The 15,521-nt window shown below is 42.3% G+C and overlaps 1 protein-coding gene across 1 annotated transcript in view; it reads right to left on the reverse strand.

Annotated features, from left to right (window-relative positions):
• MFAP3 (microfibril associated protein 3) overlaps positions 1 to 15,521 on the reverse strand; it is a 312,681-nt gene that overhangs the window by 90,619 nt on the left and 206,541 nt on the right. The window contains exon 2 of the mRNA XM_044069487.1: positions 3,820 to 4,222. Coding sequence (XP_043925422.1) covers positions 3,820 to 4,111 — 292 coding nt within the window. The 5' untranslated portion in view covers positions 4,112 to 4,222. The remainder of the gene's footprint in view (positions 1 to 3,819; positions 4,223 to 15,521) is intronic.

Here is a 15,521-nt window from a genome sequence, read left to right on the forward strand (position 1 = left end):
CAACCAGTGTATGTTGTACCTTTCACCACCATCAGTCCCCTTTTTCACCATTTTTTTCCACATGTGGTTGGAGTGCTACCCTTTGTTCCTGCAGAAATCTTGTGCCACAATCTTAATCCTAATCCAAACTCTTCCAATTTTTCACCCAGCCACCAAGTCAGACATCAGAGTGAAGCTCAGAGTAGACCACTGGTATTCCCATCAGATTTGTATGTAAGCAATCATACAACTAGATCAACTTAAGACAAAACAAACTGAAAAACAAATTAGGACAGCTTGCTGTAAAATCAACAAACCCGTTTATTTTTGTAAGAGCTTTCGTACAAGCCCAATGCTTGCACTTCTTCAGATGGTCTGAAGAAGTGCAAACATTGGGCTTGTACGAAAGCGCTTACAAAAATAAATGGGTGTGTGGATTTTACAGCAAGCTGTCCTAATTTGTTTTTCATACAACTGGATCAAGTTTGACCAACCATTCCTTCTACACATGAACAGGTTAGTTACTGTTCTGAAGACTGTCGTCTTCTACGATAGTAATCAGCTTTAATCAAAGTAAATTTTATTGTAATTTAGAACTACACACGTGTAAACCTAAACGAAATTTCATGCATCAGCTGAATTCTTGAGATTACAAAAGAAAGTGAAACAACACATACAAGTAAAGGAATAAACATACAATACTACTCCCAATACATGCAAGAAAGAGGAGAAACATTTACCAACACTCATATGAAAATAATATCCTCCCCTGAGTTAAATTAACTACTCTAAAGTAAAACAAAACAACTTTTTAAATGGCCAAGTTATCCCCTGGGACTAGTGCCCGAGTTCAGAAGTCTAATCCCTGTAGGGCAGAAACGGATACTGAATCCTGTAGTCCTGCAGCGTATGCTGCGATATCTCCTGCCTGATGCCAGATGCATAAACAGTCCATGCGCAGGATGCATGTGGTCTTGTATTATTTTGGTGGCCTTTCGGATGCTACTTGCAGAATAAGAATGCTGTATCGATGGAAGACTGGAACCGGTTACCTTCTCTAAAACCCTCACCACTCTTTGTAGCGCCTTCCTTTCTGTAACTGTTCAGCTTCTAAACCACACTCTGAAGCTGCAGGTGAGGATGCTCTCTACTGCACCTCTACAGAAGGTGGAGAGAATATGAGGAGGAAGCTCAGCTTTTTTTCACCCATCTTAAAAAGTGGAAGCATTGTTGTGCTTTCTTGACCAGTTGGCTGGTGTTTCCTGACCACCACAGATCCTCTGATATGTGTACACCCAGGAATTTAGTACTCTTTAACCGTCTCCACACTCTCACCATTGATCCTGAGCAATGGGTGGTTTGCTCTCCTTTTCCTGAAGTCAACGATAATCTCTTTGGTCTTGCTTACTTAAGGTCAAGGTTGTTCCCCTCACACCAAGTGATTAGAGATGCCACCTTTTCTCTGTACACCCTTTCATCCTCCTTTGTGATGAGCCCCCATGACTGTGGTGTCATCAGCAAACTTGATGACATGGTTGGACTTGTGCTTAGCATAGCAGTTGTGGATCAGGATGGTGACTAACAGTGGGCCGAGAACAAATCCCTGTGGAACCCCAGTGTTAACCGTGATGCACTTTGATATGTTCTTACCTGAATATACCCTCTGTGGTCTCTCAATCAGGAAGTCCAGGATCCAGTTACGAGATGTTTACTGATTCCGAAATGTGCAAGTTTTTCTATCAGCTGTATTGGTACCACTGTATTAAATGCAGAGCTGAAGTCTATGAACAGCATCCTCACATAGTTGTCTTTGTCCTCTAAATGCTCAAGGTAGATGTGTGGTGCTACCGATATGGCATCAGCCATGGAACAGGTTAGCTCTGTACACAAACTACGGAGGGTCAAAATCGGGAGGTAGGCTTTAACCCCAGGATTCCCTCCACAAGTTCCCCTACCACTGCTGTAAAGCTTGCCGCTTCACCATCCCACCCCACACAACGGTATAACAATACTAAAGGCAACTTTGCAGTACCCAGTGACCTACTGAAGATCATTCTGAGGAGATCTGTGAAAACACCTGCCAGATTCCTGACAACAAAGAAAGGCATTCCGCCTGGTCCTTGATCTTCGTGCTCCTTAGGAACACACAATTCATGTTTCATACTCCCCTGCAACCTAGTGTCTTATCTACTACACCTCTTACTTTGCAACATTTCCATCCTAGGATGGCACTCCTCTCCTTACTTTAATGTGAAGACTGAAACAATGTATTTACTTTCCTCTGCCCTTCTTCTGTTCTTCAGTGATCTCCCCTCCTGTCTTTGTTCAGCCTGATCATGCCTGGTCCTAATTTCCACGAAAAAACATTTGTTCCCTCTTCCTGATGACTTCCTACTACCTCCCTTGCAATGTGCATTTTTGTGTGACAACCCTTCAGAAGTGCAAGATCCAATCTTGTAAGTCCTAACAGTTAAAAAAAAAAAAAAAAAAAGACCATGACCTACAATTTTTTTTTTTTTTTTTTTAATGGAAGAGCATTTTAGTGTGACATTGGTGAGGACTGTGGTGGGAGTGACAGATACGTTTAAGGTGGAGGTGGGATTACATCAAGGATCAGCTCTGAGCCCTTTCTTATTTGCAGTGGTGATGGACAGGTTGACAGATGAGATTAGACAGGAGGCCCTGTGGACTATGATGTTTGCAGATGACATTGTGATATGTAGTGAGAGTAGGGACCAGGTTGAGGAGACCCTGGAGAGGTGGAGATGTGCTTTAGAGAGGAGAGGAATGAAGGTCAGCAGGGCTAAAACAGAATATATGTGAGTAAATGGGAGGGAGGGTAGAGGAATGGTGAGGATGCAGTGAGTAGAGCTGGTAAAAGTGGATGAGTTTAAGTACTTGGGATCAACAGTTCAGAGTAATGGTGAGTGTGGAAGAGAGGTGAAGAAGAGAGTACAGACAGGGTGGAATGGGTGGATGGGTGGAGAAGAGTGTCAGGAGTGATTTGTGACAGACTGGTACCAATAAGAGTGAAAGGGAAGGTCTACAAGAGGGTAGTGAGACCAGCTATGTTATATGGGTTGGAGACGGTAGCATTGTCGAAAAGGCAGGAGTCAGAGCTGGATGTGGCAGAGTTAAAGATGTTAAGATTTGTACTGGGTGCGACTAGGATGGACAGGATTAGGAATCAGTATATTAGAGGGTCAGCTCAGGTTGGACAGTTTGGAGACAAAGCAAGAGAGGCGAGATTGCGTTGCTTTGGACATGTGCTGAGGAGGGATGCTGGGTATATTGGGAAAAGGATGCTAAGGATGGAGCTGCCAGGTAAGAGGAAAAGAGGAAGGCCTAAGATGAGGTTTATGGATGTGGTGAGAGAGGACATGCAGGCGGTTGGTGTGAAAGAGCATGATGCAGAGGACAGGAAGAAATGGAAACAGATGATCCGCTGTGGCGACCCCTAACGGGAACAGCCAAAAGAAGATGATGATGACGGAAGAGCATTTTAATGAGATGTTAGCTGCTTAGCAATAACTTCTGCAACTGTGCATGCACAACAATTCTAAACAGACAACCACATTAAGGATTCACTGTAGTATATGTAACAGACATCATGTACTGGTGTGTGAGCATGCCCAAGGCACAGTAATGGGCTATTTATGCCCACGATTTAAAAGAAAAAAAAGTGTTATCCATTGTATTAATGACACATTGTGTTTATATCCTTTTATCACCTTTGCTTATAATAGTCACATGTAGTAAACCTGTGTCAATAACATACATGTTAAAATGCTACACCTTTTTAAAAATAACAAGGCATGTACAAGGTATGTAACATATTACCTCCTTCCACCTCATCCAAAAGATGGCCCTTTGAATTATACCACAGGACTTCCTCATACAGTAGTTTGGAGCTTATGCTGCAGTTTATGACAACACTTCTGCCTTCTTTCACGATAATATCATGGTGGACTGGAAGAGCAGCCAGCAGCTGTGGACTGATGTGATGTATGGATACATGAGCAATACTATCAGGTGCATCAGCTGCAGATCCATTGATGGTTCTATTTTCCAAGCCCAAGGAGATAAAAAAATGGCTGAGCAACAAAAGGATGTAGTACACGGTTTTCTTCATTGAAAAGGTAGCTTCCCACTGTCAAGGGTAAAAGGATTCTACAGAGCTCCAAGAGGCAAACCTGTGCAGGATGTACATTACAGGTAAATGTTATGAGCTGTGGTGAACAATCTGTAACAAGAGAGAGCAAGGAAGAAATAACATTAAAGGGTGAACGAAAAGAAGTGCACAATAATGATGGCGCAAGTAAAAAAAAACACTGCAGGGTAATTATCTTTTTCATTTAAAACTGTAAGTAGCACATGCTCCTAGAGGACGTACATTTGTTTTAAAGGTAACAATGTGTATGCATCCAAAACATTAGCATTAAAAAACATACTGTGCTAGATAAACACTAGTCTGTACAGTTCAAACTCTCAAAAGAGCACATATTCAAACACCAAAAGCAATGCCCTGTCATCATAATAAAGCAGAATTCTTATATGCACCATTGGATAAGGAATATACCTTTGGACACCCGACACAGAGGGTGCTTGAGACTGACCAAAAAGGGAAAACAGATGAATTATGTTAAAGAATTCTACCTTTTGCTACTCTCAGATACAACAGGTACTATCCTAATTAGTCCTGTACCTTTCCACGTAAGCAATAAAAACACAAACACCTGGGAGAAATGGTCCAGGTGTAAATGGTCCAGGTGTAAAAGAATGTGGCAAATGGACCAATGGACCAGACAGGGGGAAGTGTAAGGACCAATTCCCTCTCCAAAAGCAGCTTTGACTATAAGCAGCACCACCAATCCTTGACCCCCAAAACCCACTCCAAACCCATCCCTTACTTCCCTTTTAGGAGGAAGTTGTCTCCTCCAGTCAATGGGAACGAATCACACAAGACAAATGAATACTACAGATTATTAAAAAGGGTTATTCCATTCAGTTTTTGGACCCCCCCCCCATTTTCTAGGCATTCCCACAGTCCCAAAACTACAAAGGGAAAGTACAGTTGTGTACACTTACCATAAATGTAGATGTTCAAGTGTATTCACTGTTGCAGTCATTACATTTGGGTTATCCTGCTGGCAGGTTGCCCTCAGTCAGCCTGAATTCCAAAGTCTTGGGTCCTGCATCGGTTGCTGTCACCTCTTCCCTGACGTCAGGTCGTCAGGGTATACAAGATGCAGCCAACGCCATTTTCTTGTTTTTCTTGCCCCAGATGTCAGGTGCCCCCAAAAGGGTAGGCTAAAAATATGTAAATAAAACATACATGCACCAAAATAAGCTTTACCTTCATCTATAAGCAAATACACCACCTAGGTTGTATAGATTAGAGAAGTAAAGACAAGTTCTAGCAAAAATAAGGGGGATGGCGGGTGGGTAACCTGGACTGCAACAGTGAATACACACAAACATGTACATTTATGGTAAGTGTACACAACTGTACTATGTTCTTCATGTTTCACTGTTGCAGTCATTACATTTGGGTTGAGTTCCAAAGCTATGGTTGGGGGCTGGAGCTAAACAGCATTAGGAGCAGCTATGAGGCCCTGCAGAACTGCAGTGGCAAAGTCTGCCCTGGATTTAGAGTAAAGAGGCAGATTGTAATGTTTTGTAAAGGTATGCACTGAACTCCAAGTAGCAGCCTCTAAAATGTCTTTGGTTGGTACTCCCCTGAGAAAGGCCGCAGAAGTGGCTGCAGCTCTGGTTGAATGTGGCCTAATGCCCTTAGGCACTGGTTTGCCATGCTGTGAGTAGCAGAAACGAATGCAGTGACCTATCCATTTGAAATAGTCTGCTTGGAGATAGCCTTTCCTTGTGATGCTGTGGCATATGCCACTAGTAATTGTTTTGTCTTTCTGAAGACTTTAGTTTTGTCCAAGTAGAATCTAAGTTGTCTGTGCAAGTCCAAAGAATGCAGAATTTTCTCCCCCTTGTTCTGTGGATTTTGATAAAAAGTTGGCAAATGAATTGTTTGATTAAGGGCTACACTGGACACCACCTTAGGCATAAATGTAGGGTTTGTTCTCGGAGAGACCCTGTCTGGATAAAAAATGATAAAGGGTTCCACAGCCATGAGAGCCTGTAGCTCTGAAACGCGTCTTGCAGAAGTTATTGCTAGGAGCAGAGCTGTTTTCCAAGATAAGAAGTTTATAACCGCAGTAGCAGCTGTCTCAAAAGGAGGTAAGGTGAGTTTTTCCAAGACATAATTGAGGTCCCATGCAGGTATTGGCGTTCTCCTTGGAGGCCTTAAGTTTTTGGCTCCTCTGAGGTACTGCCTTAATAAAGGCTGAGAAGAGTGGTGGCTCTGTATTGTAATGAGCCGAAACGGCAGAGGCATGGATTTTAATTGATGAAAAAGATAGGCCTTTGTCCAGCATCTCAGTTAAGTATTGCAAAATCTGAGGAATATTTGGGACAGCTATATCAGTTCCTTGAGCTTGGTTCCAAGCGCAAAATCTCTTCCATTTCCCAGCATAGGATTTTCTAGTACTAGGCCTTCTGGCTTCTAAAATGACATCCATCACAGCTTTATTGAGAGGTGTGGTTTGTATGGCTACATTATCCGCCATGCTGCCAGGTTTAGGGTCCTGAGTTGGCTGTGCAGAATCTGATTGTTTTGCTGGGACACTAGACAAGGTATTTGAGGTAAGGTCCAGGCTGGGCAATGGGACAAGTTCCTTAAGATTGGATACCAGTACTGGCGTGGCTAGTCTGGGGCAATCAGAATCATTTTTGGTTTCTCCTGCCTGACCTTTAGGAGTACCTTGGGGAGGAGAGGCAGTGGAGGAAAGGCATATACTGATAGGTTTTGTCCAGTTGAAAGATAAGGCGTCCACTTTCCAAGCTTGTCTGTGATAAGTCCTTGAGCAGAATCTTTTTAGTTGATTGTTTTGAGGGGAGGCAAAAAGATCTATGTCCGGGCGTCCCCATTTCTTTGTTATGCTGAAGACTTGTGGATCCAGGTGCCACTCGTGGGGATCCATGAGGTTTCTGCTTAGTTCGTCTGCCAGAGTATTTTCCTTTCCTGGCAGGAATTGTGCCTGCAGATGAACTTGGTACGTCAATGCTGTGTCCCATAAAGCCATGGCTAGTCGGCACAGGTGATAAGAATGAGTGCCCCCCTGCTAGTTTATGTACCACATGACTGTGGTGTTGTCTGTCTTTATCAGTAGTTGTCCCGGATGAAGTAGGTCCTTGAAGGCTGTCAGGGCATTTTGAACAGCTAGCATCTCTTTTTGATTGATAAGTAGATGCTTTTGGTTTGTGGACCAGGTGCCCTGAATGCCTCTTCCTGCCATGTGTGCCCCCAGGCATAATCTGATTCATCTGTCGTTAGGCTCTGCCTGGCTAGGGGTAGTGAGAATGGCTGTCCCTTGTTTTGGTGACAAGTCTTTGCCCACCATCAAAACTCCTGTTGCAGGCAGGGAATTAGAGTAATCATTGTTTCCAGACTGTGGCAATGTTGTGTCCAGACACATTTTAGGTACCATTGAATTTTCCTCATATGCAGTCTTGCATATGGAATTAGTAAGATGCAGGATGCCATGAAGCCCAAAGCCTGCAGAATTTTTCTTGCAGATAACTGGGCCTTTGTTGCCACTTCCTTGAAATAGGTAGTCAGTTACCTTTGTCTGGAGTGAGATAAGCCATCTGGGCAGTTGTATTTAAGCTTGCACCCAGGAATATTATCTCTTGAGAGGGTACTAGTTTTGATTTCTTTTTGCTGACTGTGTACCCTAGGCATGTTAAAAGTGATCACAAACATCAGATGCTGTAGTAGTATGTCCTTGTTCTCTGCTTGTATGAGGCAGTCGTCCAAGTAAGGATATATTTGTATGCCTCTGTCTGCAGTAAGCAATTACTGGTGCCAGACACTGTGAAGACCCTGGGCGCAGTAGATAAGCCAAAGGGCAGTGCAGAGAATTGGTAATGCTTTGAGCCAGCTTTGAATATCTTCTGCATGACTGCCTGATTGGGACATGCAGGTATGTCTCTTTTAGGTCTAAAGTCACGAGCCAAGCCTTGCTGCCCAGCATGGGCAGAAGCTGCTGTACGGACAACATCTTGAATTTTGGTATATCTAGGAAAGTGTTTACAACAGATAGGTCCAGTATTGGTCTCCATGCTTTGTCCTTTCTGGGTACCAAGAACAGTCGAGTAAAATCCTTGTCCCTGCTATTGCTGTAGCACTTGTTGAATAGCTCTCATGTCCATGAGAGCTGCGACTTGTTTTTGAGCCTCTGCCCAATGATTTTTTGGCAGGTCTGGCCAACCGTTTGCCCTTGGCAGGGTATGGAAATGAAACTGGTAGCCTTGTGATACTATGTCGAGAACCCATTTGTCCTGGGTTATAATGTGCCAATTTTGAGAAAAAAGCGCTAGTTTTCCTCCTAAGGGTGCTGCCAGAAGATAAGGGCTTGGTGCAGGCAGGGGGAAGTCATTGGGACTGTTTCCTGTATGATTGTGATTTGTCCTCTCCACCTTTGGAGGTAGAAGCACTCCACTGCTTAGACCTGTAGGATCCTTGCGGCTGTGATGACAGAACCAGTAACAGCGGCCCTGCAGGAGGCCTCCAGAGAATCAAACCCACATTGCAAAGTATGCTTTCCAACTTGTTCAGCTGCATGCAATAAATCCTGCATTTCTTTGTTTTCTGCACATTCAGAATTTGCCATCATTTTCTGTTTAAGCAGTGTCATGATATGTTGCTGATATTTGAGCATATGAAACTGGCAATTTAAGGCCCTTATAGCCAAAGTAGCAGATGTGTCAATCTTTTTTCCCCATCTATCCAGAGCCTAGAATCCCTGTCATAGGGGGTAGGGTTTTTTGCAGTAGAAGCCTTGACCCCTTTTGGACCCTGAGAAAAAGTTTCTGGGTCTGCAGTAGGGTTTTTGAAAAGGAATTTTATGTGAGTCAGGGACCCTGTAGTATCTGTCCGGCTTAACAGGAGCTGGAGGTAAAGAGTCAGGGGTCAGACTAGACTCCGAGAACACATCATCTACAATGTCCAACACAGGTAGAATAGCTAGAGGCCTGTGTTGAGGTAGTAAAAGGAAGTCTCTGAGCCTTTTCTTAGATTCTGAAAAATCTTGGCTCTCCCAGTGGAAGTGCTCCCTCATGGTATGCTAGGTTTCCCCAAAAGAGTAGTCTTCAGGAGGAGAAGCTGAAGGAATTGATTCTTCAGCATCAGAATCCTCATAGGGGGGAAGAGAATATTCCTGATCAGAAGAAATGGAAACCTGATCTGAAGATTCATAGTCTGTCTCTTGCCTAGGCCTCTTATCAGGAGGGGGATGGGTACCCCTGATCAAGGTAATTAAGTCTTCGGACATTTTGATCATCTGCTTTTTGGGCATGGAGGCCTGTTCTTGTGGCTGGTGAACTTGTTTCTTTGCCTTTAAAGGTGTTTTAGTCTTTGAAGTCAGTTTAATATAGAATTGTTTAGGTCTGAATATTCCTTCAGAAGCCGATGCCTGCTCAGCGGCTCTGGACCCATCTGAGGGAATAATCTCCGAGGCTCCAATATCTTGAGTTTCCAGCGGCCTGGCCAACTCCACGTGGGAGTCGGTAGCGGCCTGCACCTCTAAAGTAGCGGGTGTCAGGGGCTGCGAAAGCGCCTCACTGAGAACCGGCGACTTGCTTAGGAGAAGCTTCGTCGTCGGTTTTGGACCTCGGTTGCCTGTCTTTTTCTTTGCATTTTCTGTGAACTCCGGTAGTCGGATGGCTATCTGACGGCATTGTATAATTAAATCTTCACCCAAAATAGCTTAATGCAAAATTGTTCCGACGCTTAATAGTGCATTGGTTAAATCTAGCACAAAACCGACAACTAGCAATGTTGTGGTCACGGCCTAGGCAAGGAATACAGTAAGAATGAAAGTTCTTATGAGGTATTTGCTTCCCACAAGAAATACAACTATCAACTTTTTCTGACATCGGTCTGGAGCAAGAGAAAAGTTTCCCCAATGGGGTACTTAGCTTTTAATAAAGACTTCGGATCTGAAACTCTAACACGAAAATCTCGAGAGTCGGCCGACCGGCACTTGCGAACTGCTTCTGCTTCGGGCACCGCGCGGCAAGAAAGACTGGAGAAAATGGTGTCGGCTGCATCTTTTATACCTCTGACAACCTGACGTCAGTGAAGAGGCGACAGCAACCGACGCAGGACCCAAGACTTTGGAATTCAGGCCGACTGAGGGCAACCTGCCAGCAGGATAACCCAAATGTAATGACTGCAACAGTGAAACACGAAGAACATCTGATCCCTCCTCTCTTGCAGGACCTGTTATATCTAGGCTCAATCCAACCAGTCCTTGCCAAAGAAAGAGGCACATCAGGTTCCCAAAGGGTTACTTAACTGGATATTCTGGTAATTCAAGTTTACTCACTGACTGGAACACTTGGATACACTGTCTTGTGCATCAGGCAAGAAATCCTGATGGGACACAAAGTTGTACTTTTATTGCACAGACATCTTGATGTCTTACAGTAAAGGATGTCTGCCAGCTGGGAGATGTTGAAAGACTCTGGTATTCAGGCTGGCCGCAGGCTTTGGGAGAGCAGGAAGTTCCCAAGACTCAACACTGACCACAATAAACATCACAAAATTATTTTTTCCCTGAAGAAATGCAGTAGAGCTATGGAAATTAACGGTTTATAACCATACGTGCGCACATACACACACGTTTCGAGCTCCACACTTCTACTTCCTGCCAAAAGCTATGTTAATTTCATTGGGGTTCAAACTTTCTGGTTATCCAAGAAACTCTGCTTTAGGGGATGTTCCACAACCTACAGGGGTAAACAGGGATGAAGCCCTTACCACAACCTAGGCAACATGGGATTAAAAATCAGTGGATTGGGTTACTGTTAGAGCGGGAAAGAAGAATGGATACCTTTTGAGTTAGGAAAGTTTGCTTTGACCTAAGCTCACCAAACACTGGTGGAGACAGAGGTTTGCAGTGATCGTTGGGCTGGATGTGCAGGATGGCAGAGGAGGTGTGGCTGCTCTAGGACACATGGCAGGCACATAGTTACAGGCCACACTTCACTGCCTGCCCAGCCTTATCCTTTACTGTCAGTACACTGGAATGTAGGGACCAAGAAAAGCCCTAGCCCAGAGCTAGCTAGCTGCATGTGATGCTGTTGGCTGCTACTACTTTTTCACATTTCCACTTTTCCTTCCCACTTCACTGGGCAGGTCTCAGTTGATGGTTAATAACAGTCACTCACCATTTCTTTTTCCCCTTCACCAAAGAGGCTACAATCAATGGGTAGTACAAGAAGCATTGTATAGGAACTACACAAACAGCAGCCAGGCAACTGATGGTTAGCTGGGAGCACGCTTAAGGAGCAAGAACACATTTATTTAATGGGAAGTTGTATGGATATTTTTTTTATCCAGCAAGAAGTAGAGTCAGTATTTCTTTGCCTAATGCAGAAATGGGGAATTTATCTAAAACGAATATTTCCCAATGCTGCCCCATTCCCAGATATCACTTGGAGTTGTTGCCCCATGGAGTTTAACTATCTGTACATACACTGGCAAACATCTGCCAACACAAATACAATCCAGATATCTGGACTTTGTAAATGCTAATGCACTTGGCCAAATTATCACCCTGAACAAGAGGTGTTAGCAGTCTTGGTCTTGTCCTCAGAAACATTTCTCTCATTTACACCATCTGGTTTGTTACCCCCTCCGTAATCAAATATGACTACGTCACTTTGATCTTCTATGTGAAAATCTGCTTTTTGGCCCCTCTACATTCAAGGATTACTCCAGAACCAATTATATGCTATTTACTGATCTTATTGATCATAGTATAAATATATATATATATATATATATATATATATATATATATATATTTATTTATTTATGGGTCTACTTCATATGACCTAAATTTCATTTGACTGAGACCAAAACACTGAAAACTCATTTGACTGAAACTCATAACACTGACACATTAAAGTAAAAGATATATGCCCTTTCCCCCACTGTAGTGCGATCCTGGAGTTAGTATATATAGTTAGGGGTGGTATTGGGGGTGTGTGGGGGGTGAAGCCCCCCCCCACATAGTTTAGGTAAATATTGTTTTCTGAAGAGAGTTATTCATTGCAGTTATAAATATCCATGTGTATGGTTTAAAATGTATAAAGTATGTGGGGGGCTGTGCCGCCCCCCAACTATATATACTAACTTCAGGATCACACTACAGTGGGGAAAAAGGCATATACCTTTTACTTTAATGTGTCGGTGAGATTCAGTCAAATGAGTTTTCAGTCTTTTGGTCTCAGTCAAATGAAATTTAGGTCATATGAAGTAGACCACACACACACACACACTTTTTTTCCGAAAATGCACTTTCGTGTAAAATCTAAACCAACAAATAAAAAAAACACTAAACACAATTATGCAGGGGGAAGCACCCTTGCATCAGCCCCCACACGTTAATATTCTCACTCCGAGATCGCACTACAGTGGGGAAAAGGGAATAATCCCTTATCCCCACTGTACCACGATCTCAGCAATAGTTTAGTTGTACATCAACACTAAACGTTGATGTACAACTAAAGTAACATGCAAACTGCATGTTTCTATTTCATTTCTGTTTTTTTTTTTTTTTTTAACGAAAGTGTATTTTCTAAAAAATGGACTTTCGCATACTCGAGTTCGAGAATTTACATCACGATGAAACGTAAATTCGCTGGATCAAATGGGATATATATATATATATATATATATATATATATATATATATATATCTATATGCAGACCTTGTATCTAAGGATACTGCCTACTGCCAAGTTTTACTCCCTCTTGGACAAATGAACTGAAGCATCCATACCAATTCAGCTTTAAGTATAACAGCGAGTTTATATCTAAACCTATATGCTAGAAGTACCACATTAACAAACTCTATAATAAAAAGAAAAACGCTCCTGGCCATCATTAAAATAAGTCCACTTTGTCATTATAAAAGGGATAAAAACTGGTAAGCATGTCTTTCAACTTACCATCAGGAAATCTAAGGCTAACTGTAAACTTTGAACTGAAACCAATTCAAAGGACAACCATAAGGCCCTTCTTCAGTTATATCGGGAAGCTCAGAAGTAGCTTTCAAATTGTACTGAATTTATATCTAATGGTACATCTTTTGCTGATCCCAAGGACACTTCCAACATTCTCGAGGACAAATTCTCTTCCAACTTCACTCCACCAAACCATTCCTCTGGCCTGTCCATTGCTCCTTACACCCATCTTCCAAAGATCAATTTGAACAAGTCTTTTTGGAGATTTCCAAAATTAAAAATACTACTTTCAAAGCACTTGATAACATCCATAGATGTCTGCTGAGAAGCACAAAGACCCACCTAAAAAAATCCATGCATCAACTCTTCAACCAAAATCTCTCCACTTTCCTCAACCGGAGTATGTCTCCAAAGTGTGGAAAATCGCAGTGTAATAACCATATATAAAGGTAGTCTTTCTAAAGACCCTGGGAATTACAAGCCTATTAGTCTCATTAGTATTACTTGCAAGGCTATGGACTGCATTATAGCTGAACTAATAAAGAATAATATAGGTGACAGTCTACCCCTGGATGCTCACCATTCGGCTTTGTGAAGCACACTATGTCAGTTCAATCCAGTTGAGTTCTTCTGAAAGGATAATGTAGGCCATGGATAAGGTTCAAACACACTGCTTATATGGACCTTGTCAAGGCATTTGATACTACACTCCATTGACACTCTTCTAACACAGCACTGACCTACACATAGTTTGCTGGCTTGCAATTCTTTGTTTCAAGAATCCATACCATTAAGTTCAGTGGTATTTACTTTAGACAGAAAAATGGCACAATCTGTGCCCCACAGGGCTCTGCCCTGGGCATTCTCCTCTTTGGTATATATATTTTATGGCATAAAAGCCAATATCACGAGACTATGGCTAACCAAGTTTGATGAAGAGAGTAAACTGGATGCAGTTATCAAATCCCATTCTGATGCTCAAATTCTCCAGCAACAGCTGGATTAAACAATGCCCGGTATAACAGCCATGGGCTCACCCTCAACACCAAGAAAAGGAGCATTGTTTCCTTTGGTAAATCCAGCATCACTACTACTTCTCATATAGGTAACATTATACTTAAATTTTTACATAGCCATCAGGAATTTGGGTTAACAAGACTACACTTTGATCACCACATCCATGTAGTGGCTAAAAACCCTCCTACTTTACACAACTTATCCTTGGGGTCTCCTCAGGTCAACATTATCTGTCTCATACTCATCACTAAATATACTGTATCCTTCAGCATGCAAATTGTTAAGCACTTACACCAGCTTGAGAAAAACATCATCATCTCACCCCAAAAAAAACCTTGGTTATCAGTACACTTAACTACTCTGACAGACTAAAAGCTCTGTTCCTATACTCTATCATACGGACTCCCAAGCCTTTTGGACTATGAACAACCCAAAATTCTATGAACTCTTTCACCTAAACTGAAGCAGTGGTAAGGCAAATACCTCTTCTAAATACCAAAAGCTATACTATCACATCAACACTACAAGGTGGCACGACAGGCTCTTAACCCAATATATCACCCTTTTCTGGTACAGGCTGCCCTTACCTACCAAGCTGAGTACTTCCCTAGCAACACTTAAAATCAGTCTAGATGACTAGATGGGTGATCACAAACTGAGAAAGTTTCCTTAGTGGAGAACATTGTTAGTCTTCCATCAGTATTAAGGGCTATTGGTGAGCTTTTTGGTGGTCTCCTTTGGCCATAAGCTTAGTAAGAACCTATGAACCTACAAGTAAAGTAACCCTTGCTCTGAAGCTCAGCTCAGCAGTGGACCCAGTGAGTCTTGTGCTTTTCTCCTGGACTAGTGTAAATTCTGGTGGAATTTTAACACTGAGAGCAGTGAAGTTAATTTTATAAGGACTGCAGATGAGGGGAGAGGGGGAGCGAGAGAGAGACACACACACATGATCAGTAAAGCATGTCTATACAGTCTTACCTGTTTGCCTTTTGTAATTGTTAAATGGTCATACAAGTTAGAGGTAGTTGCACCTAGCTTCAACTTTTGGTAATGGTAGAATGAGCTAGCTGTGCTTTTCTTATGTCATCTGATTGTTCAAAATATTTTATTTAGCATTTCTATATGGAACGTGTGTATTTGTTTATATATTTAATTTTCAGACACTCCATTTCTTTACATAAAGAATTACACAATTCTTTCTCAAAAGCTTGAGACTAGTTGCTTACTGAAATATGTAATGGCAGTTGCACAAAACTGGTGAATTACAAATGGTGGCATCCATTTTTATGGAAGAGTGACTGCTCTGACACGTGTATCAGTACCTACATAACACTGGTGAATTTATAACTGCTGCCATCCATTTTTGGAAAAAACTTGTTTGCTACAGCTACTTAATAGCATGGCTGTCTCATTGTAAT

The sequence above is a fragment of the Protopterus annectens genome, chromosome 4.part0 (genome assembly GCF_019279795.1).
Source record: "Protopterus annectens isolate FY-2018-M chromosome 4.part0, PAN1.0, whole genome shotgun sequence".
Lineage (NCBI taxonomy): Eukaryota > Metazoa > Chordata > Ceratodontiformes > Protopteridae > Protopterus > Protopterus annectens.